The sequence below is a fragment of the Plecotus auritus genome (genome assembly GCF_963455305.1).
Source record: "Plecotus auritus genome assembly, chromosome: 4".
NCBI lineage: Eukaryota > Metazoa > Chordata > Mammalia > Chiroptera > Vespertilionidae > Plecotus > Plecotus auritus.
Genome location: NC_137775.1, coordinates 98,432,790 through 98,459,879, shown reverse-complemented (window position 1 = coordinate 98,459,879; position 27,090 = coordinate 98,432,790). Strand labels below are relative to the sequence as shown.

Genomic DNA, 27,090 nt, shown 5'->3' with positions numbered 1-27,090 from the left:
TCATTTAAAAATGCAATGAACAGCCCTAACCGGTTTGGCTCAGTGGATAGAGTGTCGGCCCATGGACTGAAGGGTCCTGGGTTTGAGTCTAGTCAAGGGCATGTTGCCTGGGTTGCAGGCTTGATACCCAGGGCAGCCAATCGATGTGTCTCTCTCACATTGATCTTTCTCTCTCTCTCCCCTCCCTTCCACTCTTTCTAAAAATCAATGAAAAATATCCTCGGGTGAGGATTAACAAAAAATAACAACAGCAAAAAGCAATAAACTAAAACTGGACTTGCTGCTACTTCTGGGAGAGTCATCCCTACCTTTTGTCATGGCTCTTACCCCTTTTGCCCTCCCCAGTCTATCTCTCCCTCTCAGCTCAGGTCGTGGGGGAGCTGGTAAACCCTAACCCTCCACAGAGAAACAGCAGCTGCTCTGCTCCCCCTCGCCCTTCCTCAGAGAGCCACCGGAGTTATGAATCTAAAATGTCAAGTGCAGGCAGGAACTGCTCACACGCAGCCATCTGAGGCCTCTCTTTGACTCTGTCAGTCTCACTGTTAGGTTAGTACCGACCCAGTAGGATTCAGAGAAAACCATTTGATGAAATAAAGGGAGAGAAGTGGCAATCAGACACCTGTACATGCCTGGCAGCCATGAAGCACCTCTGCCAGGCTCTGTTGGAAGGCAGCTTCAGACAATGGGAAAGGTTAGAGAGCAAGAGTGGACTATTTTAAAGGTTTATAATCAGGGGTGGGGAACCTTTTTTCTGCCAAGGGCCATTTGTATGTTTATAACATTCTTGGGACATACAAAATTATCATCTTAAAAATTAGCCTGCTATATTTGGTAAAACATTTAATTAACTCACCCCTAATACCTTGGCAGGGCTAGACCAAATGATTTCTTGGGCCTTATACTGCCTTTGGGTCAGACGTTCCCCACCCCAGGTTTATATTATGAAGCTTAAGGAGGAAAATTGAATATTTAGCCTGGACATGAGAACATATAAAGGAGTGGAGATTCCTTTGTTTTGAGTCTGAGAAGACTCCAAGGGAAATGTGGCTCAGCTATTCCCTCTTTCCATTATGGCAGGTCAAAAAGAACTGGGTTTCAGTTGCAGTGGATGAGATGAAAGTTAAACAAACAATATTCTAGTGTTTTGAGTGCTGACATTGTGTCACAGTGGATTGGCAGAAGGAAGAAATACACCAGATATTGAGTGGTATGGGGCTAGCCTGCCTGGCTTTGAATCCTGGCTTCAGCTATGGAAATTTGGACAAATTACTTCACCTCTAAGCCTCAGTCGCCTCATCTGTAAAATGGGCAAAATGTACTTACATCCTCATAGGATTATTTTTAAGATTAGAAAGAAGAGTTGCCCTAGATGGTGTGGCTCAGTTGGTTGAGCATTATCCCATGCACCAAAAGATCGCCAGTTCAATTCCTGATCAGGGCACATGCCCAGGTTTCAGGCTCAGTCCCCAGTCAGGGTGTGTGCAGGAAGCAGCCGATTAATGATTCTCACATCTCTCTCTCTCTCTCTCTCTCTCTCTCTCTCTCTCTCTCTCTCTCTCTCTCTCCTTTCCTCCCTCTCTTCCTCTCCTTTCCTCTTTCTCTAAAATCAATAAAAACATTTTTAAAAAACGATTAAAAGAGTTAATGTAGGTAAAGTGCTTTGAACAGTGGCAGGCACATATTAAGGGCTATATATTTGATAAATATAACTAGCATGAGCAATAGAAAGGATTTCAGGGTTATCTGGGCCAATGCTTCATTTTACAGATTAGGTGGCTGTCATGGGAGGTAGAATCAAGATTAGAAGCCATTTCTGCAGACTAGTTCTGGGCTGTTGCCACTATTCTTGGCTATGTTTTAGAAATACCCATTGCTTCAAACGCATTTCCCTTTAGACTCCTCTCCCATCCCCTCCGTGGAGCCCATATTTCCAAAGTACTTCCTATGTCCCAGCCCTGTGCTAAATGCTGACATACGTGACCTCATTTAGTTCTTACAGCAACCTGTAAAGAAGGTTTCATTATTGTCCACCGCTCCCCCCGCCCCATTTTTGTTAATCTCACCCAAGGATATTTTTTCCATTGATTTTTTTTTTTTTTAATAGAGAGTGGAAGGAGTGGGGAGAAGAAGAGAGAAACATTGATGTGAGAGAGAGACGTCAATTGGGTGCCTCCTGCACACGCCCCCACCAAGGCCGGGGATCAAACCTGTGCCATTGGCCAGAATCGAACCCACAACCCTTCGGTGGTCAGTCTGATGCTCCAACCCTGAGCCACCGGCCAGGGCTATCCCCTTTTTTACAAGTGCCATCTGAGGCTCAGAGAGGTTCAGTTGCCCAAGAGCACACAGTTTCAAAGAGGTAAAATCCAGACTATCGCACTGCAGAGCTTGTGTTCTTAACCACACTATGAATTTTCCTCAAAAAGTCCCAATAGAGTAGAGATGAGCTCATTTAAACCACCATTGCTGCAGCAGCTGTAGTGCCCTGCCAGACAGATTTGAGGTCATTTTGTAATCACTTTCAACTTATAGTCTGCTTTATTTCAGACCTAGTCTCTCACATGTTTTCTTGTTTCGGACACAGTACCTTTACACAACAACTGGTTACCAGAACAATTTCCCTCCCTGGTCGAGGATCATGGAGCAGACTAAGAGAGGCCAGGACCAGAGCTTTCTTCCATAAGAGTGGGACTCTGTGGGAGTTAGCAGGGTGCTGGGCCAGGTTGGGGTCACTGCTGGGGTCCCAGCAAATCAGAAGATGGGTCAGATGTCAGAATTCCAACCTAGACCCATTGTTCCTTTTGTTGTTGTTAATACTCACCAGGGGATATTTTTTCCATTGCTTCTTGGAGAGAGTGGAAGGGAGGGAGGAGGGAAAGAGAGAGAGAGAGAGAGAGAGAGAGAGAGAGAGAGAGAGAGAGAGAGAGAGAGAAACGATGATTGATTGCCTTCTGCACGCATCCCTATTGGGGCTGGGGAACATGCAACCAAGGTATGTGCCCTTGACCAGGGATCGAACCTGCAACCCCTAGGTCTGTGGGCCAACATTCTAACCACTGACCCAAACCAGCTAGGCTACCGTTAATCCCTGTAAGACTGATGACAGTATTGGACTCCGCCCACTTCAGAAAAATGCTCAAGTTCACACACTGTTTTTAGGTAGCTTCAGGGTTCATAAACCCCCAGCTAAAAATCTCTGTGCTAGGCAGCATAGTAGAGTACTTAAGAGCCAGACAGCCTGGGTTTAAATCCTCCTCTCCCACTTCTTAGTTGTGTAACCTTGAACAAGTTCCTTAATGTCTTGGGCTTCAATTTCCTCAATTGTAAAATGAGAATGATAATAATAGGATTGTTGTGAGGATTAAATGAGTTACATGTAAAATGCTTAGTATATGGTTAGTTCTACAGTGGTATTCATTATTAATGGTAGTAGTATTGCTATCCCTGGAGCTTAGCCCATTCTGTAAGTGTTTATGGACAGAATGAATGAATTATCCTACTGGAGATGCCAAGTCTAGGGTAGAGCATCCCAACCAGTGTGTCACAAATGGACTATAGTTATGTTAAGAAGTTGATCCATTCAGCCCTTGGGGCTACCAAAGTCCCAGCTGTTGTTGCTTCTGGCTTCAGGCAGCAATATCCACAGTGTAGCATGCAAATATCCTCTCTGGGTGCTCTGACATGGACACAGATTGGGTAGCACTGATGAGAAGATCAGCTGGTGGGTAGTGAGGATCAAGTAGCTCATCTAGATTCCAAGTCCAGGGGAATTCTTTGGGTGTGTGGCAGAGAATCTTAACCATTGAACCATAAGCAGAAGCTTCACAAGTATGGGCTCTCTAGCCCCAGTAGGATCCACGCCATGGCAGATGCAGAGGAAGTCTGCCAGCTGGACGCTCCAGTGCTTCCCTCGTCGCACACAAGGACCCTGTGAGTCACTCCGCAGGGATTTGTAGAGAGCCCACAGTGACCCAGAAACCAGGCTGCAGCCCAGAGCCCTGTGTAGGCAGCAGATGTTGGAGGTATGATAAGTAGTGAAGTAGGTGAAGGAGTGCGAGTGCTGGGAAGCGGCAGTGCCCAGAGCTGCAGGACTTCTGAGGGACTAGCCTTGTCTACAAGGTGGATTATAAGGAAGCCTTTGAAGAGTTTTGATCAAGGCAGTGGTAAATTTAGATTTGTACTTTTTGTTAAGCCATCCTGACAAAAAATTCACAATAAATAGGAAACAGGGAAGAGTTTGAGGACATAGGTTAGAAACTCTTATAGTATACTAGAGGCCCGGTGCACAAAATTTGTGCACCGGGGGGGGGGTGGTGTCCCTCAGCCCAGCCTGCACCCTTTCCAATCTGGGACCCCTCAAGGGATGTCCGACTGCCAGTGGGATCATGCCTAAATGGGCAGTCGGACATCCCTCTCACAATCCAGGACTGCTGGCTCCCAACTGCTCACCTGCCTGCCTGCCTGATTTCCCATAATCGCTTCTGCCTGCCAGCCTGATCACCCCCTAACCCAGGGGTGGGCAAACTTTTTGACTCAAGGGCCACAATGGGTTCTTAAACTGGACCGGAGGGCCAGAACAAAAGCATGGGTGGAGTGTTTGTGTGAACTAATATAAATTCAAAGTAAACATCATTACATAAAAGGGTACGGTCTTTTTTTTTATTATTTCAATAGTTTTATTCATTTCAAACATTTTAACAAGAAGAATGTAAACACTAATTATTATAATTTGAAACTTCAAAAAATGGAGGAATCATAGCACAATAACATACCTTATATTGAAGATGGCAAAGGCAAAATAAAATTGCCTAACAAAGGAAAGGTACAAAAGCCTTTCAAATTAAACTTAAATATAATAAAATAATTTAAAACTAAAACAAATAGAAAAGAACAAAATGTGTAAACAGTAAATTAAACATTTTCTTTAGTGCAACTTCCAAATTATGCCCGGGACGTAGATGTAGATGGCAATGTAGACTGGGTTGAAAGGTTTTTGGTCTTTAAAACATCAACTTCAGTGGGAACAGTGTTGTTGGTCTCCTTTTTTAGCTAATGCATCAAAGTCTGGAGTTAATTTTGTTGTGGCTATTCTCAGGATAGATCTGAGGTGTTCGTCAGTTAAGCTGGATCTGTGAGGGGCTTTGTTGATGTTCATGACGCTAAATGTCTGCTCACAAACATAGGTTGACCCAAACAGCACCAGTATCTTCTGTGCCATCCTCTGGATGTTTGGAAAAATGGCTTCATTAAGTGAAGCATAAAAGTCTCTTAGTTCAAGAGAGCTGAATTTCTCCTTTAGGAGAAAGTCAGACTGAAGATCGATGAGTTCCAGTTGCACCTCTTCTGGTGCTGTTTCAGGGTTTTGTGACAAAGGACAGGCCACCAGTTGAAGTGACTGGTCAATTTTTTCAACATCAGAAAACCGACGACAGAATTCTGCATGCAGGTCATCCAGTGATTTGCTGCATTTCTTCACGTTTTGGATGGTCTCCTTCTGTGTGGCTAGTGTGGCAAAATGAGTGAAGACTTTGTCTGAAATTTGTCTGGAAAAGAAAATCAGCTTCGATTTAAAGGCTTTCACATTAGTGTACATGTCATGTACATACTGATCTTTTCCCTGTAGCTTCACATTTAGCTCATTCAAATGTGAAAATATATCTACAGCAAATGCAAAGTCACACCGCCAATTCCTGTCACTCAGCTCAGTAAATTCATCAAACTTCCCCTTTAATTTCAAAAATGTACCAATCTCTTCTTTGAGCTCCCACACTCGTTGGAAAACTTTGCCCAAACTCAACCAGCGGACACGAGAGTGGTAAAGTAAGTCGTGGTGATCCACATCAGTTTCCTCCAGAAACTTAATAAACTGACGGTGCTGAAGTCCCTTTGCTCGAATGAAATTAACAAGCTTTACGATTGGATTAACAACATGATTAAATTGTAATATAGACTTGCACAATGATTCCTGGTGAATAATACAGTGAAGAAAAATAACATCTTGGTTAGGGTTCTCCTCTTTCACTTTATCCTGAATTCTTTTTAGCAGTCCAACATTTTTTCCAGTTAAATTTGGAGATCCATCTGTCGTGACATTAGCAAGTTTACTCCATGGTAGCTTCATTTTCTCGATGACAGTAGACACCCGGTCATACAAGTCCTCTCCCCGTGTTTTTCCTTTCAGTGGCTCCATGGCTAAAAACTCCTCCGTAATTTCAAAATTGTCACTAATCCCTCGGATAAAAATTAAGAGCTGAGCAGTGTCCTTTACGTCATTACTTTCATCCAATGCTAGTGAATAAACCTTAAAGAACTCTGCCTTACTATTTAACTTGCTGGCCAAGTCTTCATCAATCAGTTCCACTTGACGAGTCACTGTCCTGCGCAATAAGCTGAGTTTTTCAAACTTGCCTTTTCCTCTCTGGACACAAGAGACCTGCTGTCTCTATCATACATTCTTTCAAAAACTCGCCTTCAGAGAGAGGTTTGCTAGCTTTTGCTAATTTGAATGATAGCATAAAACTTGCTTTGGTAGTTGTCTCTTGAATTGCAGTTTGTCTGTGAAAGACATTTTGCTGAGCCTGTAATTTAGCCATCAACCTCTGTGCAGTAGCCTCCCGTTCTTGAGGTGACTGCTTGCTAGCATAGTTGCCATGCTTTGTGGCAAAGTGATGGCTGAGATTGTACTCTTTGAAGACTGCAAGTGTTTCCTGGCATATCAGACATACCGGCATTGATCGGACTTCGGTGAAAAAATATTTTGTTGTCCACTCCCTCTTAAACACTCGGCATTCACTGTCCACTTTCCTTTTCTTTGGTCCACTTATGTTTAATATTGGGCTAAAACCAACAGTACCATTCTCTTATTAAATTCTTTACTAAAATAAGACAGTGAAGTATAAAAACAAGTGATTAAATTTGCTCTACTATAACATTTTTGGTCTTCTAAAATATATATATATAACAAAATCATCTGAAAAAGTTCAGACATGGGACAGAGGCACACCCTGACTATAGAGAACAACCCCTTTCCTCCATAGGAAACCTGTGTATCTTTCACACAGGCCCTTTGTTTATGGTAACACACATAGCTGCACATTGCTGTGTCTTCCAGACACACTTGTATGGGAGGTGCTAGGGCAGTGCAAAACATGGGTAACCAGTAGTTACCACTAGCACTTCTGTTACTGGCAAAAAACAGCCGCAGTGCACATAGTGTGAAAGAGCCCATTATCAATGTCAGATTGCATCCACTGGACTCTATAAAAACAACCAAGTGCCACTTTTAAATGCCCATTGCAACAGTTTTTCTTAAAAGCTGAAAATGGCAGGATATTTATATATATACCCCTACTGTGACAGCCTGGCAGAGCATTACAAAGGAGAAAACCCAGCATCTGGTGATGTCCATAAGTACAAGACTTCAGGCTGTCATTACCAGGAAAGGGTTTCATCCAAGTATTAGATATGAACATTTGATTTTCAGTTTTTCATTTGTCCAATTACTTCTGAAACCCTGAAATTAAGCGATTTTGTAATAAAATCTTTAGTTCATCACATTTCTATACAATCTTTTTGTTCAACCCACTGAATTAGGGTTCGTTCACACTAGCCGTGCTGCCGTTGCAGTGTGGTGCAGTACTGCAATGCAGCGCAGCTAGGGTTAATGCAGGGTACACAGGTTTCCATCATGTTTGCATTGATGCTAATGTGCAGTGGTGCATGTTAACACAAATGCCCTGTAGCACGCATTTTTACAGGCGCAAGGGGGAGAAGCAAACGCAGCGCAAAATGCATTTGTTTTGCCGCTAACACATGCGGTTAGTGGCCACGGTAGCGTTAATGATACCATATCCGTATCAGCAAAAAAATGCAGCCGCAGCATGGCTAGTGTGACATGTCCTCTGTGTGTCTTTTTCCCTGCTGCGCGCGTCCACAGTGGGGAAAAAAACTGCAGTGGATACAAGCCCTAAAAGCTGAAAGTCTTTGTTGTTTTAGTAACAAGTCATTGTGATGTACAGAATGTGGGAACAGGAAAAAATTGTGTTTGAGTAGAGCTCTTAATCTTACCTCAGAAAGGCTCTGATACTGTGCTCTCCAGGGGCGTGTCTCCCTACATCACCACGATAACGTGTCTCCAGGGTGATGTCGGGGGACGCATCCGCAGGCATTACAAGGAGCCTCTGGAAGATTGAGAGGTTGTTCCTTCCGCCCACTCAGAAGAAGGAGCTGCGGCTGTGTTTCCCGACGTTGCCATGTTAACACTGCTGCTGGTGAAGGAGCGGAGGGGAGAGCAAGAGAACCCTCCACTCTTTCGGCTCCGCGAGCCAGATAGAACAGCCGAATGGGCCGGATCCGGCCCGCGGGCCGTAGTTTGCCCACGGCTGTACTAGACCTACTCAGTATAAATTTAAAATTACTGTAACACATGGAAAACATATCTGTGAAATTAAACTTCTCATGTGTACTTAATTTTAATTATACAAACGTGTCTACATCAGTAAAAACAGATTAACTTGTCAATTTTTTAACTACACATTTGGAAAACCTACTTTATAACGAATACCCTCTAGCCCAAATTAGTCCATTATATTGAGGTCTTACTGTATAATACACATTAGCATTAGTTTCAGGTGTACAACAATAATGACCTAACATTTGTATATATTAAAAAATTATCACTATGGTAAGTTTAGTTAACATCCATCAACATACATAATTACAGAATTTTTTTCTTGTGATGAGAACTTTTAAGATTTACCCTGTTTGTAACTGTCAAATATACAATATAGCAGGGGTCCTCAAACTTTTTAAACAGGGGGCCAGTTCACTGTCCCTCAGACCGTTGGAGGGCCGGACTATAGTTTAAAAAAAAAACTATGAACAAATTCCTATGCGCACTGCGGGCCCGGGATGAGTCGGCTGCTAAGCAGGACAGGCAGCGGCACCCAGCGGGCCGGATAAATGTCCTCAGCGGGCCGCATGTGGCCCACAAGCCGTAGTTTGAGGATGCCTGCAATATAGTATTGTCACCATGCCATACATTGTATCCCCAAAGCATATTTATTTTATAACTCGAGTTTGTTCCTTTATCCATTTTGCCCCCACCCAGCCTCCATCCTCCGGTAATCACAATCTATTCTCTGTATCTAGGAGCTTGGTTTTGTTTTATGCTTTGGGTTTCTTTTTAAATATGTTTTTATTGGCTTTAGAGAAAAAAGGGAGAGGGAGAAAGGAGAGAGATAGAAACATCAATGAGAGAAACATCAAAAATAGGCTGCCTCCTCAAGAGCATACAATGGAGTCAAGACAGTCTCTTCAATAAATGGTGCTGGGAAATGTGGTCAGATACATGCAAAAAAATGAAACTAGACCATCAACTTACACCATACACAAAAACAAACTCAAAATGGCTAAAGGGCTTAAATGTAAGACGGGAAACCATAAAAATCCTACAAGACTCCATAGGCAGCAAAATAGCAGACATATGTCGTAGCAGTATCTTTACCGACACAGTTCCTAGGGCAATGGAGATGAAGGAGAAAATAAACAAATGAGTCTACATCAAAATAAAAAGCTTCTGCACAGCAAAAGAAACCATCAACAAAACAACAAGAAAGCCCACTGCATGGGAGAACATATTTGCCAATGATATTTCCGATAAAGGTTTAATCTCCAAAATTTACAGAGAACTCCTACAACTTAACAAAAGGAAGATAGCCAATCCAATTAAAAATGGGCAAAGGACCTAAATAGACACTTTTCAAAAGAGGACATACAGAAGGCCAAGAGACATATGAAAACATGCTCAAAGTCACTAATTACCCGAAAGATGCAAATCAAAACAACAATGAGATACCATCTCACACCTGTCAGAATGGCTATCATCAACAAACAAGTAGTGCTGGCAAGGATGTGGAGAAAAAGGAACCCTCATGCACTGCTGGTGGGAATGCAAACTGGTGCAGCCACTGTGGAACACAGTATGGAGTTTCCTCAAAAAGTTAAAAATGGAACTCCCATTTGATCCAGTAATCCCACTTGTAGGAATTATATCCCAAGGAACCAGAAACACCAATCAGAAAGGATATATGCACCCCTATGTTCATAGCAGCACAATTTACAATAGCTAAGATTTGGAAACAACCTAGTGCCTATCAGCAGATGAGTGGATTAAAAACCTGTGGTACATCTACACAATGGAATACTATGCTGCTATAAAAAAGAAGGAACTTTTACCATTTGCAACAGCATGGATGGACCTGGAGAGCATGATGCTAAGCGAAATAAGCCAGTCGGAGAAAGATAAATATCACATGATCTCACTCATATGTGGGATATAATGATCAACATAAACTGATGAACAAAAATAGATCCAGAGACAAATGGCAGGGGAGATAAGGGAGTTAGAGAACAACCAAATGACTTATATGCATGCATATTAGCATAACCAATAAACACAGACACTGGAGCGGTGGGGGCTTGCCTGGGGTGGGAATGGCTGGGGAAGGGGGTCAATTGGGGAACAAGGAGACATATGTAAAACTTTAGACAAGAAAAAGAAAAAAGAAAAAAAGATAGACTGCCTCCTGCATGCCCCCAATAGGGGATCAAGGCCACAAGCTGGGCATGTGCCCTAATCAGAGCAAACAAGCGATCTCTTGATATATAGGTCAGTGCTTAACCACTGAGCAACACAGGCTGGGCATTTTTGGTTTTTTTTAGATTCTACATATAAGTGAGATCATATAGTATTTGTCTTTCTCTGTCTGACTTATTTCATTAGCATTCTTTTTTATGGCTGAATAACATTCCATTGTAATATATATACTATACTTCCTTTATCCATTCATCTGTTGTTAGACACATTGTTTTCATATCTTGGCTATTATAAATAACTAGAGGCCCCATGCACGAATTCGTACACCAGTGGGGTCCCTCAGCCTGGCCTGTGGGATTGGGCTGAAACCAGCTCTCCAACATCCCCCGAGGGGTCTTGGATTGTAAGAGGGCACAGGCCAGGCTGAGGGACCCCATCGGTGCATGATCAGGGCCAGGGAGGGACCGCTGGAAGGCTTCAGGCCATGTCTGACCCATCTCACTCAGTCCCGATCAGCCGGACCCCAACAGCAAGCTAACCTACTGGTTGGAGCATCTGCCCCCTGGTGGTCAGTGCACATCATAGCAACTGGTCGACTGCTCCCTGGTGGTCAGTGCACATAGTGAGTGGTTGAGTGGCCTTAGCATATCATTAGAATATTACACTTTGATTGGTTGAACAGCTGATCGGTTGACCAGACACTTAGCATATTAGGTTTTTATTATATAGGATGCTGCAATGAACATAGGGAAGTATATATCTTTTAGAGTTAGTGTTTTTATTTTCTTTGGTTAAATACCGAGAAGGAGAATTACTGAATTATATACTAGTTCTATTTTTAATTTTTGAGGAATCTTCGTACTATCTATATATATTTATATAAGCCTTACATGCAAATTGTCCCCACAGGAGTTCAACTGGGAGACCAGGAGTTCAGTTGCTCACTATGACGTGAGCTGACCACCAGGGGGCATAACGAAGGAAGGCCCCGATTGGCCCTGATCGCCGGCCAGGCCTAGGGACCCTACCAATGAACGAATTTCATCCACTGGGCCTCTAGTTTTCCATAATGGCTATACTCACATTCTCACCAGTAGTGCACAAAAGTTCCCTCTTCTCCATATCCTTGCCAATACTTATTCTCTTTTTTATAATAGCCATTCTAACTTGTATGTATGTGGTGATATCTGATTGTGGTTTTGATTTGCATTTCTCTGGTGATTAGGGATGTTGAATATACCTATTGGCCATTGGTACGTCATTGGAAAAATATACAGATCCTCTGGCCACTTTTAATCATATTTTTCGGTTTCTTGCTATTGAGTTGTATGAGTTCTTTATATATTTTGGATATTAACCCATTGTTGGATATATGATTTTCAGATTTTTTCTCCCACTTTGTTGGTTGCCTTTTCATTTTGTTGATGGTTTCCTTTACTGTGCAGAAGTTTTTAGTATAATGTAGTCCTACTTGTTTAATGTTGCTTTTGTTGCCTTTACTTTTGGTGTCAAATTCAAAAAATCATCACCAAGACTGATGTCAAGGAGCTTGCCCCTATGTTTTCTTCTAGGAATTTAATGGTTTCAGGTCTTACATTCAACTCTTTAATCCATTTTGAGTTAATTTTGGTGTGAGCTGTTAAATAGTGGTATACCTAGACTTTGAGGGAAGAGGAGGAATCAAAGATGACCCCACTGATTCCGGTAGCTGGAGGTGCCACCCCTTGAACAGGGGATACTAGAAGTGGAATGGTCCTGGGGGTGGGGGTGGGGGTGGGGAGTTCTCTTGGGGACCCATTCCATCTGTGATGCCTGTGGAATGTTCACTGAGGAGGGTCAGCAGGGCCAGTGGGTGAGGGGGTCTGAGCACAGGAGAGAGGTGGAAATGGTAGAACCAGCAGCAGTGGGGCAGGCTGGCTCCCTGCCTTCAGTGAGGCTCCCTCTAAGGGAATGAGTTTAAAAGTGGATTTTGATCAACGAAATCTTAATTTACAACCAATTTGGCTGTCATGCTTCTCTTTTATACTCAAATTTTAGAATTCTTTTTTTTTTTCAAATCTTTATTGTTGGGAGTATGACAGATGTCCCCCTGCATTAACCCCTCTTCACCTGGTTCCCACCCTACCCTACCCCAGGCCTTCACCATCCTTTTGTCTGTGTCCATAGGTAAGATCTTTGGTTAATCTCTTCTTGTCCCCCCTCTCGCCTTCCCTCTGAGATTTATCAGTCTGTTCTATGTTTCCATGCCTCTGATTCTATTTTATTCACGGGTCTATTTTGTTCATTAGATTTCTTATTCAGCCCTGACCGGTTTGGCTCAGTGGATAGAGCATCAGCCTGCGGACTGAAGGGTCCCGGGTTCGATTCCGGTCAAGGGCATGTACCTGGGTTGTGGGCACATCCCCAGTGGGAGGTGTGCAGGAGGCAGCTGATCGATGTTTCTCTCTCATCGATGTTTCTAACTCTCTATCCCTCTCCCTTCCTCTCTGTAATAAATCAATAAAAAATATATTTAAAAAAAAAAAAAAAGATTTCTTATTCATTTATTTTGATTTTAGAATTCTTAAATGTGTATATTTTTAACCCACTTTATAAAAACCAACATAGTTATCCACTTTGAGGAATTTGTCTCTTTCTTCTTGGCTGCCTGCATTCACTCTTTCCCTGTGTGTCCTTGCAGCTTTAGGAACGTTGTAACTCATAATGTGAAACTGTCCCTTTCCTCAGATTTGTGACCCAGGAGGAACCCCTGACCCCAGCTGTGGCTCGGTGCTGGCAGAAGCCAACTTCATGTCTGAGTGCACAAGCAGCAGTTTGCCATGGAGAGCTTGGGGCTGCAGACAGTCACCCTCAGTGATGGGACAATGGCCTACGTCCAGCAAGCGGTCAAAGGTGAGTATTTCCAGGGATCTCAGAATCTCCCTGTCCTCCAGCTTCTGGAGAGGAGTGTCCCCTTCCATGAGTCTCCCCCTGCCTCCTACACGCTTGCCACAACTTGCTCTGCGTGAGAATCTCTTGAGGTAACTCTTTACATAAAAGGCAGCTAGAAAATCAGGCCAGACCAGCGTAGGAGCCAAGACCTCTGGAAGCAGAATTCCTTACATGTGGCAAGTAGTTCGTAACTCCTTCTGGAATAGATGAACACAGTGCTGGTTTGACTTCCTGTTTTCAAATACTCCCTGTCCAGTTGCTCAGACTTTCCAGCAAGTTTAAGCACTCAAACTATCTACTGAGCATCTACCATGCACAAGATACTCTTCTAGGTCCAGAGAGAGATACCCAAGAATAGATCTCATGCCTTAAGCCCCACCAGGGTCGCCAGAAATAAAAATACATGGCACACAGTTAAATCTGAATTTCAGAAACAACGAATAATTTTGTAGTATAAGTCTGTCCCAAATATTACATGGGATAGACATGTATAAGCATGGGACTAAATGCTAAAAATACTAAAATAAAAACACTAACTACTAAAAAAAAATTCATTGTATATTTGAAATTCAGATTTACCTGAAATTCAGATTCTCTAGGATCAAGGTGAGGGTGGCTTTGGAACAGAGTGTAGTTGAAGGGCCAGGCCTCTGGGCCAGGGACACTTCCCTCACCACAGGCTCCTTCCAGCCTCAGACACACCAGATGGCATCACGTCTCCTTCGGACAGCACCAGCAAACCCTGTCTCATTCCTAGTCTTTATCTTGCCTGTTCTGGGTCTGAGCGCCACCGTCCTCACAACTGCATTGTCTCCACAACATCGCCCTCCCTCACTTCAACACGTTGTCAAAATGTATTTCAGTTCCAAAATTTACAGATAATTTGTTTGTTGCTTTCATTTTAATTGTCTGCTTCTTAATGATGACAGAGAGACCCCTTAATCTCATCAGTAAGCTCTTTCCATATGATAACGTGTGGGTGCCTTCTGGAAAGGTTTCTTATCAAGACCTAGGATGTGTGGGGCTGGCTTAGTTTTCTTGAACATGGAACTTCTCTAGAACCCTTTTGAATCCCGAAACCCTGTGTTTGCAGACTTCCCATCGCAATTGTTTCCCACTGCTGCAGTCCCAGTGGTGGAAGAATTTAGGAACTGTGTAGACTGGGCGTGTTTACTGCACGGACCCAGTTATCGCCCATGCCTCAGTTTTCTGCTACCTATTTTTAATGGCTGAATGAATAAGTAAAAGCAAGTGACCGTATTTGACCTAAGAAAGCCACACTCTTCTTATCTCTTTCCTTCTTGTATCTGGGTCTCTTTGCCTCCCCCACGTCCTGTTTATGTCTTTCTCTCATCACTCTTCCTGGCTCTGTTCTCTGCCTCCTCCAAGGTGCTGCAGTGTGTACTTGCACATATGCACACGCTCACACACAGCAGATTTCACATTGCGGAGGGGAGAGCTGGCCTCCCGCATGCAGAACCACACTGTCTCAGAAGGCGCCTCTCTGGTGAGCTCCTCTGAAGCCCTTGACCGGGCACGTTCATCTGTCAGCAGGAAGCTGTGTCTGGGCCCCTGAATGTGCAGGAAGCCCTAAAATTTTATGAAATTAGGGTAAGCATAAAGCATGTCATTCAAACCCGACTCTCCTGAGAGTGGAAGAGCATGCTGTGAATAAATGCACTGGACTGCTCCGACGACAGGAATGTGCGGCCCCTCTGTGATGGGCTGGGAGGCCCGTCAGCCAGCTCTGCTCCCCCCTCCCCATCGTAGCCTCTGGTTGTTAGAGGAAATTCTAGGTTAAAGGTTTTTTCAGTCGCCCTAGCTGGTTTGGCTCTGTGTATAGAGCATCAACCTGTGGACTGAAGGGTCCCGGGTTCGATACCAGTCAAGGGCATATGCCCGGGTTGCAGGCTTGATCCCCAGTAGGCAGCCAATCAGTGTTTCTCTCTCATCATTGATGTTTCTAACCCTCTCTCCCTCTCCCTTCCTCTCTGAAATAAATAAAAATATTTTTAAATGTTTTTCGCAGCCATTACTACACATTTCAAAGTATATTTTAAATTAAAATGTGAATGACATAGGTTAACTGTACACTAGTAAAATATATGTAGTGTATTCAGTATAGATTTACTTTAAGATAAAGGATGATAGGAGAAATACAGGAGTGTAAATAAAATATTTTTTTAATATATTTTATTTATTTTTTACAGAGAGGAAGGGAGAGGGATAAAGAGTTAGAAACATCGATGAGAGAGAAACATCGATCAGCTGCCTCCTGCACACCCCCTACTGGGGATGTGCCCGCAACCAAGGTACACGCCCTTGACTGGAATCGAACCCGGGACCCTTCAGTCCGCAGGCCGACGCTCTATCCACTGAGCCAAACCGGTTAGGGCGTAAATAAAATATTGATAGCTGTACATTAAAAAGAAAATTTTTTTCTTAAATAACTCTTCTCAACATTTTGTTTTCTGCCTTGAGGTGATGCCCAGTTCACTAGCAGAATCTCTGCTGATGCTTTCAGTGCCCAGCACTGGCGCCCGGCCAGGACAGATGCAGTGGCATATGCAGGGGCCGCTGCTCACGTGAAGGGGCGGGTCGGGGGTTCCCTTTCCCCTCTCCACTCCAACTGTCTTCGGCTGGGTTGTAGAGCTGTTAACTACTGACCCAAAAGGACTCAGTTTGGGGACAAATTCGGGAATTCCTCGAGGAAGAGACATCTGCAGGGAGCTGGGCCAAAAGTATTGCCTGTCCCACACAAGAGCTCGACTTCCTAAACCCGTAACTTGTAAGGAAAAAAATGAACAAATCATTTGTCATTAGTACTCCAATCTCCTTTTTCTCTTCTCCTTTCCCCATTCCCTCCTTCAAACTCACTGGACACAAAACTCTAAGAATCTTTTGCTCTTAGAAGGGCTTTCCAGTAAGAATCTGAGATAAAGGAAAGATAATATCGTAGGCACTCTGTAGTCTTATTAATTTTTAGAGTGCTATTTTGTTGCTTTAGGTGAGTCAGTTTTTTATTAGACAACTGAAGTGAAAATGGCAGAGGTCAGTGAAGGAGACATTGTCCACCCCTGGCGGTGGAGCAAGACCGGAGGACATGTGGGAGCACAGTAGTCACATTCACGTTGCTCCCGACTGCTCTCCTTTCTGTTTCTTCTAATGTACAGATTGGGCTTATTGTAAAAAAAAAAAAAAAAAAAAAAAAACAACTAAGGTTTATTGAGGGCTGGCCACATCCCAGGGACTGTTCTGAGTGTTTTATATTCATTAACTCATTTAACACTTATAGCAACCCAATGAAGACAATTTTTAATCATTTTAAGAAGAAGAATCTGAAGCACAGAGAGGTTAAATAAGCTGCACACAGCTAGTAAGAGATAGAGCTGAAAGGCCATCTCAGGAGGCCTGGGCTGGTTCCAGAGCCCATTGCTGCTAACTGTAAGCCACACTGTCTATCAGAGGGCCTAGGCCTTGGCACGCTGGCACAGGGAGATAGGGAATGTATTTTGATTTGGTTATTTTGAGCCATGTCTGACTTTTGACCCATGGGTCCTTTCTAGGTTTCAGGGCATCCTTTGTTCTTCAGTTTGTTCAGTCTCAGCAACTGCTGTTAGGTTGGAAGCCCCCACTTTGCTGGGCATGTATAGAGTAATAGATGCAGTGGCTCCCCCTGTGGGGATCTGTGGGGTTCCTCAGGGCTCAGGCCTTGGGAGCAGGGAAATGTCACCTGTATCTCAGACAGGCCTCCGCTAAAAACAGGCAGGTGTTTTCAGCCCCTTTCTGGGCCTGGCCCACTTCTCTCCATTTCCATCTCCATAGGAGAGAAGCTGCTTGAAGGACAAGTGATCCAGCTTGAGGACGGAACCACCGCATACATCCACCAAGTGACAGTGCAGAAAGGTGAGGGAGGGCAGGCAGCCCCCATCGAGGAGCCCTCCCTGGCACCGAGCTCCAGAGAAAGGCAGGCATTGCTCTCATTACAGAACCTCTTTCCTTTGAGGATGGACAGCCTGTGCAGCTGGAAGATGGCAGCATGGCCTACATACACCGCACACCCAAAGGTGGGGTCACAGGCATCATGACTGCGGGAAGTTAAGGGAGACGAGCTGGCAGCGGTGGGGGCGTGGAGTGGCATACCCTGGGAGTTGGGGCATAGTCATGGAGCATGGTCCCAAGCTCCCCTAGATTAGCAATCTCAACTGCCTTCTCTTGTGTGCACCACAGGAGCAACTGTTCCTGTCCCCAGGAGGTGGGGCCTTGGGGGTCAATAGCATGAGCCTTGATGGCAGCTGTGGCTCTAGCACAACACAAATCTTAGGGCTTTAAATAGGACCTAAGGATGTCATCCAAGACCAGGAGCAAAAAACATATTTTAAGAATAAAGCTCCTGCCCTGGCCAGTGATGCTTAGTGGTTAGAGCATTGGCCTGCACACCGAAGGGTCATGGGTTCAATTCCCGGTCAAAGGCACGTACCTGGGTTTCTCTCTCTCTCCCCTCCCTCCTTCCTTTCCACTCTCTCTGAAAAGTAAAGGAAGAAAATATCCTTAGATGAGGATTAACAAGAAACAAATAAACAAAAAAAAAATAGAATAAAGCTCCTAAGGTACTGAACGATAACAATTCCTTCTACAAGTAGTTTCTTGAGTGACTACTTATATGTGCCTGGCATTGGCTACGTGTGGAATATACAAGAGAGAACAAAATCTGACAGTCCCAGCGTCCCTGGAGTCCAGTGAGGGAAACAAAAGGGTTGCAAATCGTCACTGATGAGCTGGTCATCACAAGCAGAGACCAGGCTTGGGGAGGGTCTCCCTGGGGAAGTGACACTTGGCTGATAGCTGAAGAATGAAGTGGACTCAGGGAAGAAAGGGTGGCAGGGAGAGTTCAGTACTCGGGACAGAGGAACACCCTTCATTGGCCCAGGGATGGGGAGAAAGAATGGCACATTTCAGAAATTGCTAGAAGTTAGAGTACTGGGAGTAAGGGCAGAATCGGTAAGATGAAAAGATGACGCCAAACAGGCAGGGCCCAGAGCGCTTGGGGCGTGTCAGGAGAAGGGTTTTGGTCTTTATCCTGAGACCAGTGGGAAGGAGCTGAACTGTTTGGGTCCTCAAGTCACGTGGTCACATTTGTGTCCTGCAAAGACCCCCCCAGACACCGTCTGCCTGGAGGGAAGTAGAGGGGATAGGGACCACCAGGTAGGAGGTTCTGGTGGTCATTTAGGTGGAGATGATGACGGTCCCCTCGGGTTCTCAAGGAGCTTGTGAGTTCCCAGCGAGTGCTTCATGGGAGGCCTCGTCCTTAGGAGAGGCAGCCCCAAGGAGACAAACTAGGAGAGATGATGCCGAGACCCTCCTTGGCCCAGTACCTCTCCTCCTAAGCGCCTGTCCCCACAGAGGGCTATGACCCCAGCTCCCTGGAGGCCGTCCAGCTGGAGGATGGCTCCACTGCCTACATTCACCACCCAATGGCTGTGCCGGCGGACAGCACCATCCTGGCTGTGCAGACGGAGGTGGGCTTGGAGGACCTAGCCACCGAGGACGATGAGGGCTTCAGCGCAGACACGGTGGTGGCCCTGGAGCAGTACGCCAGCAAGGTGAGCTCGCAGAGCCTCACTGCCCACCAGCTCTCTTGGCCCTGCCAAAACTGCCACCTCTTCAGAGGACAAGACCCCAGTGCTGGGGCATGGCCTGGGCTACTCCCTTAGCCCCCACACCCCACTCCTGGCTCATCTTTCGCATCCTCATCCAGGACATGCATCCAGCCCGGCCAGCACTGCCGACAGCTGTTTACACTCACCCTCGTCTATGCTGCCTCTGCGAGGGGAGGCAGCTGTGAGCAGCAGTGACATCCATAGTCCTGGCTTCGCTTTGGCTGCCCGGAAGCCCTTGCCAGTGACTTTTATTAGTTTTCACAGTCCACTGAGGTCAGATGTTCTTGTATGTATTTCTTCTCTATGACTCATTTAGTCATTTGGGGAAATAACCTCAGGAGGCAGTGACGGGGCAGATGCAACAGAGCAGCTGTGATTCTTGGAACACGAGGCCCACACAGTAGCTCAACCGCAAAGGAAAAGGATCCCGGCTCTTCAGACGTTCGTCAGTCCCAGCTGTCTGTGCTGGAGTCATGGTCCTGCCCGCAGGGAAGTGGTACAGAGACCTGTGAGCTTCCCTAGCCATATGCTCCCTGCCGGCATGAGCTACGGAGCCTCGGCTAGATGCGGAGGGGCTTCCTGGAGCACTAACTGTACCCGGAGATGGGGGTTGTTTTTATAGTGAAACTAGTGTGGCTGCATCATAGAGAGGAGAAAACCCTATGTCTTTCCAAAATGGAGCACAGAGCTTTACAGCGGCCACTGGGCTATGTCTACTCCCGCCCCAATCCCAGAGTGTATTTTAGGAGCCAATTTGAGACTTGATGCTGTTGGAGACAACTGGGCTTTAAGTCACGAGTCCTAAGGTTTGTGCTGGCTCTGCCTCTACCCTGTCGGACCGTGGGTAGTCACCCTCCTCCCAGGCCTCAGCTTGCTCTTCTCTGATTTGATGAGATGGGACCAGATGACCTCAGAGGTCACTTCCAGCCTGAAGTTCCTTGATTTCCTCCATCACCCGAGGGCTGTTGAGACATGGGAGTGAAATTCCAGAGCTGAGTAGGTTAGCTCGCTGTGCAGGCCTGGCCACCTGTGACCCTCCCCGCCAACCACCAGCTTCTGAATTGTCCATGAAACTTTGTCAGCCACCTGACCCCTGACCTGGAACTGACTCGACAGACCTTGCCATGAATTTGACCTCACCTCTTGATTCCCCACCCGTGACTTCCGGAGTTCTGTTTCAGGAGCTCCTGGAAGGCCAATGTCCCAGAACAAAGACTAGGGACAGTCTCAACAGGACCCTCCCCAGGAGAGAGCCGTGAGCTCCCTGAAATGAGAGGCCAGTGGGAATAGGTGGCTCTGGCACTGCTCCCAGGAGAGATGAAAGGGGGGACTGGCCAGTTAGCTGGCGCGGTGGTTGGAGCTGCTGCTGGGGGGCACCTGTGGGTCGCCGCCCTGTGCTACAATGTGCCGGTGTGCCCCCTCACTCTGCTGAACCTAGGTGGGCTCATCCCCACAGCAGCCCCCTGGTTAATGCCCCCTGAGCACAGGTGTCCCACGGGGAGCATGGGCTCCTCCCATCAGAGGAGAGAGGTGTGCAGAGTTGCGGCCTCCTAGGTGTGTGTGGTCAGAAGGGGGGGGGTCACTGGCTCCCAGCCTAGCTCAGTGTGGCCATTCAGACCACCCCTCCCCACCTTACCTAGCCGGCTCAGGCGCTGTTTCTTCCATAGCTGTCACAGCCTGTGATACGCGTCCTCCCTTTAGAGATGGTGGTGACCCCACCCCAGCCTATTTCTCCACAGTGTGTCTGTTCCCTCTTCCTGGGCCTGTCACCCCAGACTTCCCTTTTCCCCCTGGCAGTTTAACCCTGCTTGTTGGGTCTTAAGCTGCCCAGGTGGGCCCTGTGTCCCACCTCTTTCCTCCTCTCATTGAGGAGAATACATATTGGGACCCCACAATTTTTCCTCAGGTTCTGCACGACAGCCAGGCACCCCATAATGGCAAAGGGCAGCAGGTTGGGGACAGAGCATTCCGCTGTGGCTACAAGGGCTGTGGGCGTCTGTATACCACTGCTCATCACTTAAAGGTAAGGTTGCCACAGACAGCTTTCAGCCTTTCCATCTCCCCACCAGCCTGCAATTCTACCTGCCCGCTTTGACTGGGGGTCCCTGCTCTCAAGTTGCTCATTGCCTACTGGAGGAAGAGATGAGTATACAGAAATGTCCGCACGGGGGTCTGTGACCCATAAAGAGTGCAGGAAGAAAGAGAATCAGGGAAGGCTACCTAGAGGAGGTAGCCTCTCAGTTGAAAAGGAAGCAAAATAAAGGAGGTGACTGATGCTGATACTCTGGGCCCTAAAAAGCATTGAAGAGCCCATTTATATCCTTGTTTGTCCCTCTGAATTATGTGATCGCTTGTCCTGACAGGTGCATGAAAGAGCTCATACAGGTGACCGTCCGTACAGGTGTGACTTCCCCAGCTGCGGGAAGGCCTTCGCCACAGGTAACCTGCCTGGTGGAGGCTGAAGGGGGCTGCTTCTAGTTGGAGGCAGAGATTCTAGATCAGCTCTGGGGACTCCCTCTAGGGACCCTGGCACCAGGCTCTTTCCTGGAGAGACTGCTCTCGGAGCCCCTGACTTGCAGGGCGCTGACTCGGGAGGAAGCAGTTTCAGAAGCAAGTGGCACAGGCTTTACTTTAAGCAGAAGGAGCCTGGGGGTGGTCGGCAGAGACCCTGCCTTTTGTGTCAGCTCTGACACCGACCACTGTGGGGTGTTGGGTCGGCCACTGCATCTCTGGGCTTCATTTTTCCTCTGAATTGAGAGCCTTAGCCCAGGGCTCCCTAGGTTCCCTCTCACTTGTGTTCTGGAATGGACCTGCCCCTTGGAGAGGGCAGGAAGGCAGAGTGGGCTTCCCAGCTCTTCTCACCTGCCCAGGCAGGGGTGTATAGGCTTCGTGGGCTAGAGGAGGTCTGGAGCCTCCCAGAGCACATCTTCGGTGGAGAGCCGTGAGCTGGGGAGTGAGGTGGTGGGGGATGAGGCTCCACGGAGCATTCTTCTCACCCCTCCCTCCCACTTGACGGCAGGCTACGGGCTGAAGAGTCACGTGCGCACCCACACTGGTGAGAAGCCATACAAGTGCCCAGAGGAGCTGTGCAGCAAGGCCTTCAAGACCTCAGGAGACCTGCAGAAGCACGTCCGGACCCACACTGGTAGGCGGATCTGGAGCCTGGTGCTGTCCTGGCCACGTGCCCCAGCATGACTCCCTTCCTGAACCACACCCCACCCTCACCCCCCTCCATAGGTGAACGCCCGTTCCGGTGCCCCTTCGAGGGCTGTGGCCGCTCCTTCACCACATCCAATATCCGCAAGGTACATGTGCGCACCCACACAGGCGAGCGGCCCTACACCTGCCCCGAGCCCCACTGTGGCCGTGGCTTCACCAGCGCCACCAACTACAAGAATCACGTACGCATCCACACAGGTGGGCCAGCTGGCATGCAGGACCGCCCTCTGAGGCCCCCCGCCCTTTACTGTAGGCTTCTGGCCAGTCCAGGCTGGTCTGTGGGCGGGGCGAGGGGGTTCTGCGGTTCCGGCCATGTCCTCGGAATCACCGTTTCACTTGCACTGTGCAATCTGACAGGTATTGCCTGCCCTCCCAGCTCCCTGCCACCTCTCTCCACTGAATTCTCCCTCTCCAGCTGAGCACCCACTAAAAGGCCAGGGTCAGGCATGATGGGGAAACGGCAGAGGGAAATGTCCCCTTCAGCTCCCTGCCTCATCCACTGTCCTTGTGACTCTGGTGTATCCTTGCCCTCCCCAGTGTTACGTTCCTTGTCCAGCCTTCGGTCCCCTCACTCTGCATTGCACCTGACACAACAGTCATCCTCTCCATCCCCTGCCTCTTCTGTTCACAACCCTCGACCTTACAAGCCCCCGTGCTCCCCTCCAGCCTTTTCATTAGCCCCAGCTTTGCCCAGCCCCCCATTTTCTCTCCACCTGTCTCCAGCAGTCCCACACTCATGTCCCCTCTTTTCCACTGGCCATCTTCCCCAAGTCCGTCCACTTAGAGTTCCAGGTCTTAGTCCCGCCCCCTCCCTCTAGCACTCCCTTCACTAGCCCTACCCCCCACCCCTGTCCCCTTAGATTTCCCCTTGCCAGCCCCAGTTCCCACCCCCCTCACAGCCCAGTGTCCCCAGGGGAGAAGCCATACGTTTGCACGGTGCCAGGCTGTGGGAAGCGCTTCACCGAGTACTCGAGCCTGTATAAGCACCACGTGGTGCACACACACTGCAAGCCCTACACCTGCAGCACCTGCGGCAAGACCTACCGGCAGACCTCCACCCTGGCCATGCACAAGCGCAGCGCCCATGGCGAGCTGGAGGCCACCGAGGAGAGCGAGCAGGCCCTCTATGAGCAGCAGCAGCTCGAGGGTGAGGGGCATGGGCCGGAGGTGAGAGTGGGGACAAGCCAGGCCTCCCGTTGGCCATCCGGTGGCAGGTGTCAGCTGGGCTCTCCTCTCCCAGCCGCCTCTGCAGCCGAGGAGAGCCCACCACCCAAACGACCTCGCATTGCTTACCTTTCGGAGGTGAAAGAAGAGGGTGATGACATCCCAGCCCAAGTGGCTATGGTGACTGAGGAGAACGGGGCCCCCCAAGTGGCTTTGATCACTCAGGATGGTGCCCAGCAGGTACCGGCCCTGGGGGTGGGGGTAGGGATGGGGGGGGGCACTCTGGCTAGTACCTTCTCCCTCTTTCTCTGGGGAGCCTGGAAGTTCTGACAGCCCCACCTCTACCCAGTTCCTCTCTCTAGCCTATGGCTGTCAGTGAGCTGAGGCTGAGTCTTATCACACAGCCTCTCCTCATGCTTCCAGTGGATCTCTGGGGCTTCTGGAACACAGTTAGTTGCCCTCCTTACTTGGAGGCTGACAGGTCCTGACCACTTGAAAGAGACATTTGGATGTCCTTCTCAAGAGAGGCATGCTGGTGTAGAGGCCAGAGCACAGGGTAGCGATTCTAGTCAGCAGTAAGCCTGACCCTTGTCAGCACCCTCACTGTCAAGTGCACTATGCCTTTGGGAGTTGGCATAAGGATGAATTAGGTGGAGACCCTGAGTTGCATGGAACAGAACCTTGCGGCAAAGTGGTGGTAATAGAAGTGGTCAGCGGAGTGGTCCATTGTAGCCTCTGTACAGCCCAGGACCTGTTTTATTGCTTGTCCCTGACCACCTGTGACGTGAAACTGATCTAGATTGCCGATAAGTTAACCTTGTTTGGGAGGGAAGGATACATCCTCCCAGGGGCTTCCAGACAGCCCACCACTGCACTCCCAGCTCACCTTCCTCCTTCCTGTTGGCAGGTCAGCCTGTCCCCGGAAGACCTGCAGGCCCTGGGAAGTGCCATCAGCATGGTGACCCAGCACAGCAGCACCACCCTCACCATCTCCAGTCCTGATGACAGCCTTGCCGCATCTGGCACACATACAGTCACCATGGTCCGTGCAGATGGCTCCCAGACACAGCCGGTATGACCAGGCAGTTTGCTTGGGGCTTCTTGTTCTCTTGTCCTTCCTTTCCACTGGGTGGACATTTAAGTGCAGGCTAAACTAGTCAAGCTTTCTTATGGAGGACCAAGATTCCCCTACAAAAAGGGCATTCCCATCAGCCATTCCCCTGTTGAGAAGTAGTTTGAAATCTCAGATCTACCCCTTATTTGTTTGCTACCACAGGCAAGTCATTTTTTATGCATTTTTGTCCATTTTCAAATGAGGGAGTTAAATGATCTCTGGGGCCTTTTACAGCTTTGTCCTATGACTCAAAATCCCTAAATCAATTTATTTATTTTTTTTTAAATATATTTTATTGATTTTTTTACAGAGAGGAAGGGAGAGGGATAGAGAGTTAGAAACATCTATGAGAGAGAAACATCTGTTAGCTGCCTCCTGCACACTCCCTACTGGGTATGTGCCCACAACCATGGTACATGCCCTTGACCAGAATCGAACCTGGGACCCTTGGGTCCCCAGGCCAACGCTCTATCCACTGAGCCAAACCTGTTAGGGCCCTAAATCAATTTAGAGAAAAACACAGCGTCAATTAACTCTGAACCCCAAGCTAATTAATCTGATCCATAATGGTTTGATCCATTCTCTTCAGGGTTTTTCCAGCCATCTTATTGGAGGGATTTGTTTGGATTAGGGGAAGGGAGAGTAATGTTAGGTGAGTTGGAAAACCTTTTTCATGTGTATTTCAGGTTACAATCATTACCTCTGGAGCTGTGGTGGCCGATGACTCAAGTGTAGCATCCCTTCATCATCAACAGGTGGCGCTGTTGGCCACAGCCAATGGAACGCACATTGCTGTGCAGGTGGGTAGAGGTCTGGGAGGATCCCGCCACCAGAGAAAGGAGCCAGGAGGGGTGAGGAATTAGATGGAGATCTTGAGGAGAAGGGCTCAAAAGGAGCTCACTTCAGAGGACAAATCCCTTTCTTCCTAAATCCACATACCTGTGTTGGCCCTTTCTTGACTTGAGGCAGAGTGGAGCAGCCCCTTCCAGCCTTCACAGTAACTTGAGTGGCAGTCTACCTGGTGGTCTAAGCCCTTCGTCTCCTCCTAGCTTTATTTCTTCACCAGGAAAAGAAGGAGGCTCTCCAACCAGTCGTTCCCTTCTGTGAGCAAGCCCATCTCTCTGACACTGGATCATCCTGTGGCTCCCTGGCCATACTTAGCCTAACAGGACTCTTCATCAGTGAACCCCCTGTTAATGGGGTGCCATTAAGTGCTTAGTGTGTGGCACTGGGTGGATGGAGGGAATTAAAAAAGTAGGCCACATACCACTACCCCTCGAACCTAGAAGAGGATCTCACTCTCGCCTTTCTCCACAGCTGGAGGAGCAGCAGACCTTGGAGGAGGCCATCAGTGTAGCCACTGCTGCCATGCAGCAAGGGGCTGTGACCTTGGAGGCCACAGAGACAGGGAGCGGCTGCTGAGTCCTGGAGGGCTGGGTCCTGTACATGGAGGAGGCACCATGCCGCATAGCCATCCTCGCCTCCACAGGCGCAGGCTGAGGCTGACACGTGGGAGGTGGCCACGTAGGTCTCCAGGGTGAGAAGACAGCAGGAAAATGGCCTAACTGAAGGGGATGGGAGCCCTGCTCAAGAGGAGGGCTGGACAGCCGGAATCAGGGGAGTGTGTCAGCCTCAGGAGTTAAGGACAAGTGTGGTCATCAGGCTGCACTGGGGCATCCTACCCTCAAAATCAGCTGGGCACCCACTGTCCTCCCTCCAGAGAACACCCTTCCTGCCCTCCCACTCCCCTTCTCAGGTGGCAGTTGGGGCTTCTGTGGGGATTGGTCACTGTCCAGGAGGAGAGAGGCAGACAGGTCTTCAGACCAGTAGGAACAGAACAGTCCCAGCCCTGCCCCTCCCAGCAATAACCACCTCCCTAGAGGCCAGCGAGATGCCTGGTCATCTGGCAGCAGGGTACTTCCTGCTGCTGCAGTCAGAATTGCTCAGGGGCCTGTGGCTGGAGAAAAGATGCCCGACCATGCCCTCACCCCCATCTGCCCCTCAACCTCTGTGGTAGAGAGGCAAGGAACAGCCTGTACATACTGGGGATTGGGTTTAATTTTCTAAATTGCATTTTGATAATTTTTTTCCTGCTGTGAGCAGTGGTGGCAAACGGGTGAATGAGTATTTAATAAAAAGCTTCAAGTTTCCACCTGGGTCCCTCCATTTCTTTCAGCTTTGATTCCTGTTGACCGGGCCAGTCAAATCAGGCACTTAGCTCTATATCCCTGGCACAAACTCCATGGAGCCTTGGTGCTGGACTGGTGGGACTGCCCTACCAGGGGCACAGGTGGGAGATAAGCCCTGAGGAGCTGCCAGTGGCTTCCTACCCACAGCCGATCAGGTGGCTTCAGGGTGGTCAAGCAGGAACAGAGCAACCACTGCTTCCAGGTTCTGGTGGGATC

The 27,090-nt window shown here is 47.8% G+C and overlaps 1 protein-coding gene across 5 annotated transcripts in view; it reads left to right on the top strand.

The window, feature by feature from the left end:
- The window catches only part of ZNF76 (zinc finger protein 76), a 41,873-nt gene extending 15,038 nt beyond the window's left edge, over positions 1-26,835 (top strand). For 2 of the 5 annotated variants that reach the window (XM_080666009.1, XM_080666010.1), the window contains exons 2-14: positions 13,325-13,489; positions 17,354-17,434; positions 17,518-17,595; positions 18,932-19,131; positions 21,095-21,211; positions 21,552-21,627; positions 22,208-22,333; positions 22,426-22,605; positions 23,321-23,554; positions 23,648-23,811; positions 24,479-24,643; positions 25,372-25,485; positions 26,003-26,835. In XM_080666009.1, the coding sequence (XP_080522135.1) occupies positions 13,417-13,489; positions 17,354-17,434; positions 17,518-17,595; positions 18,932-19,131; positions 21,095-21,211; positions 21,552-21,627; positions 22,208-22,333; positions 22,426-22,605; positions 23,321-23,554; positions 23,648-23,811; positions 24,479-24,643; positions 25,372-25,485; positions 26,003-26,107 (1,713 nt within the window). In that variant the 5' untranslated portion in view covers positions 13,325-13,416 and the 3' untranslated portion in view covers positions 26,108-26,835. Of the gene's footprint in view, positions 1-13,324; positions 13,490-17,353; positions 17,435-17,517; positions 17,596-18,931; positions 19,132-21,094; positions 21,212-21,551; positions 21,628-22,207; positions 22,334-22,425; positions 22,606-23,320; positions 23,812-24,478; positions 24,644-25,371; positions 25,486-26,002 lie in introns of all 5 variants that reach the window. The other 3 variants (XM_080666007.1, XM_080666008.1, XM_080666011.1) reach the window with 2 other exon arrangements.
- Positions 26,836-27,090: the final 255 nt, after the last annotated feature.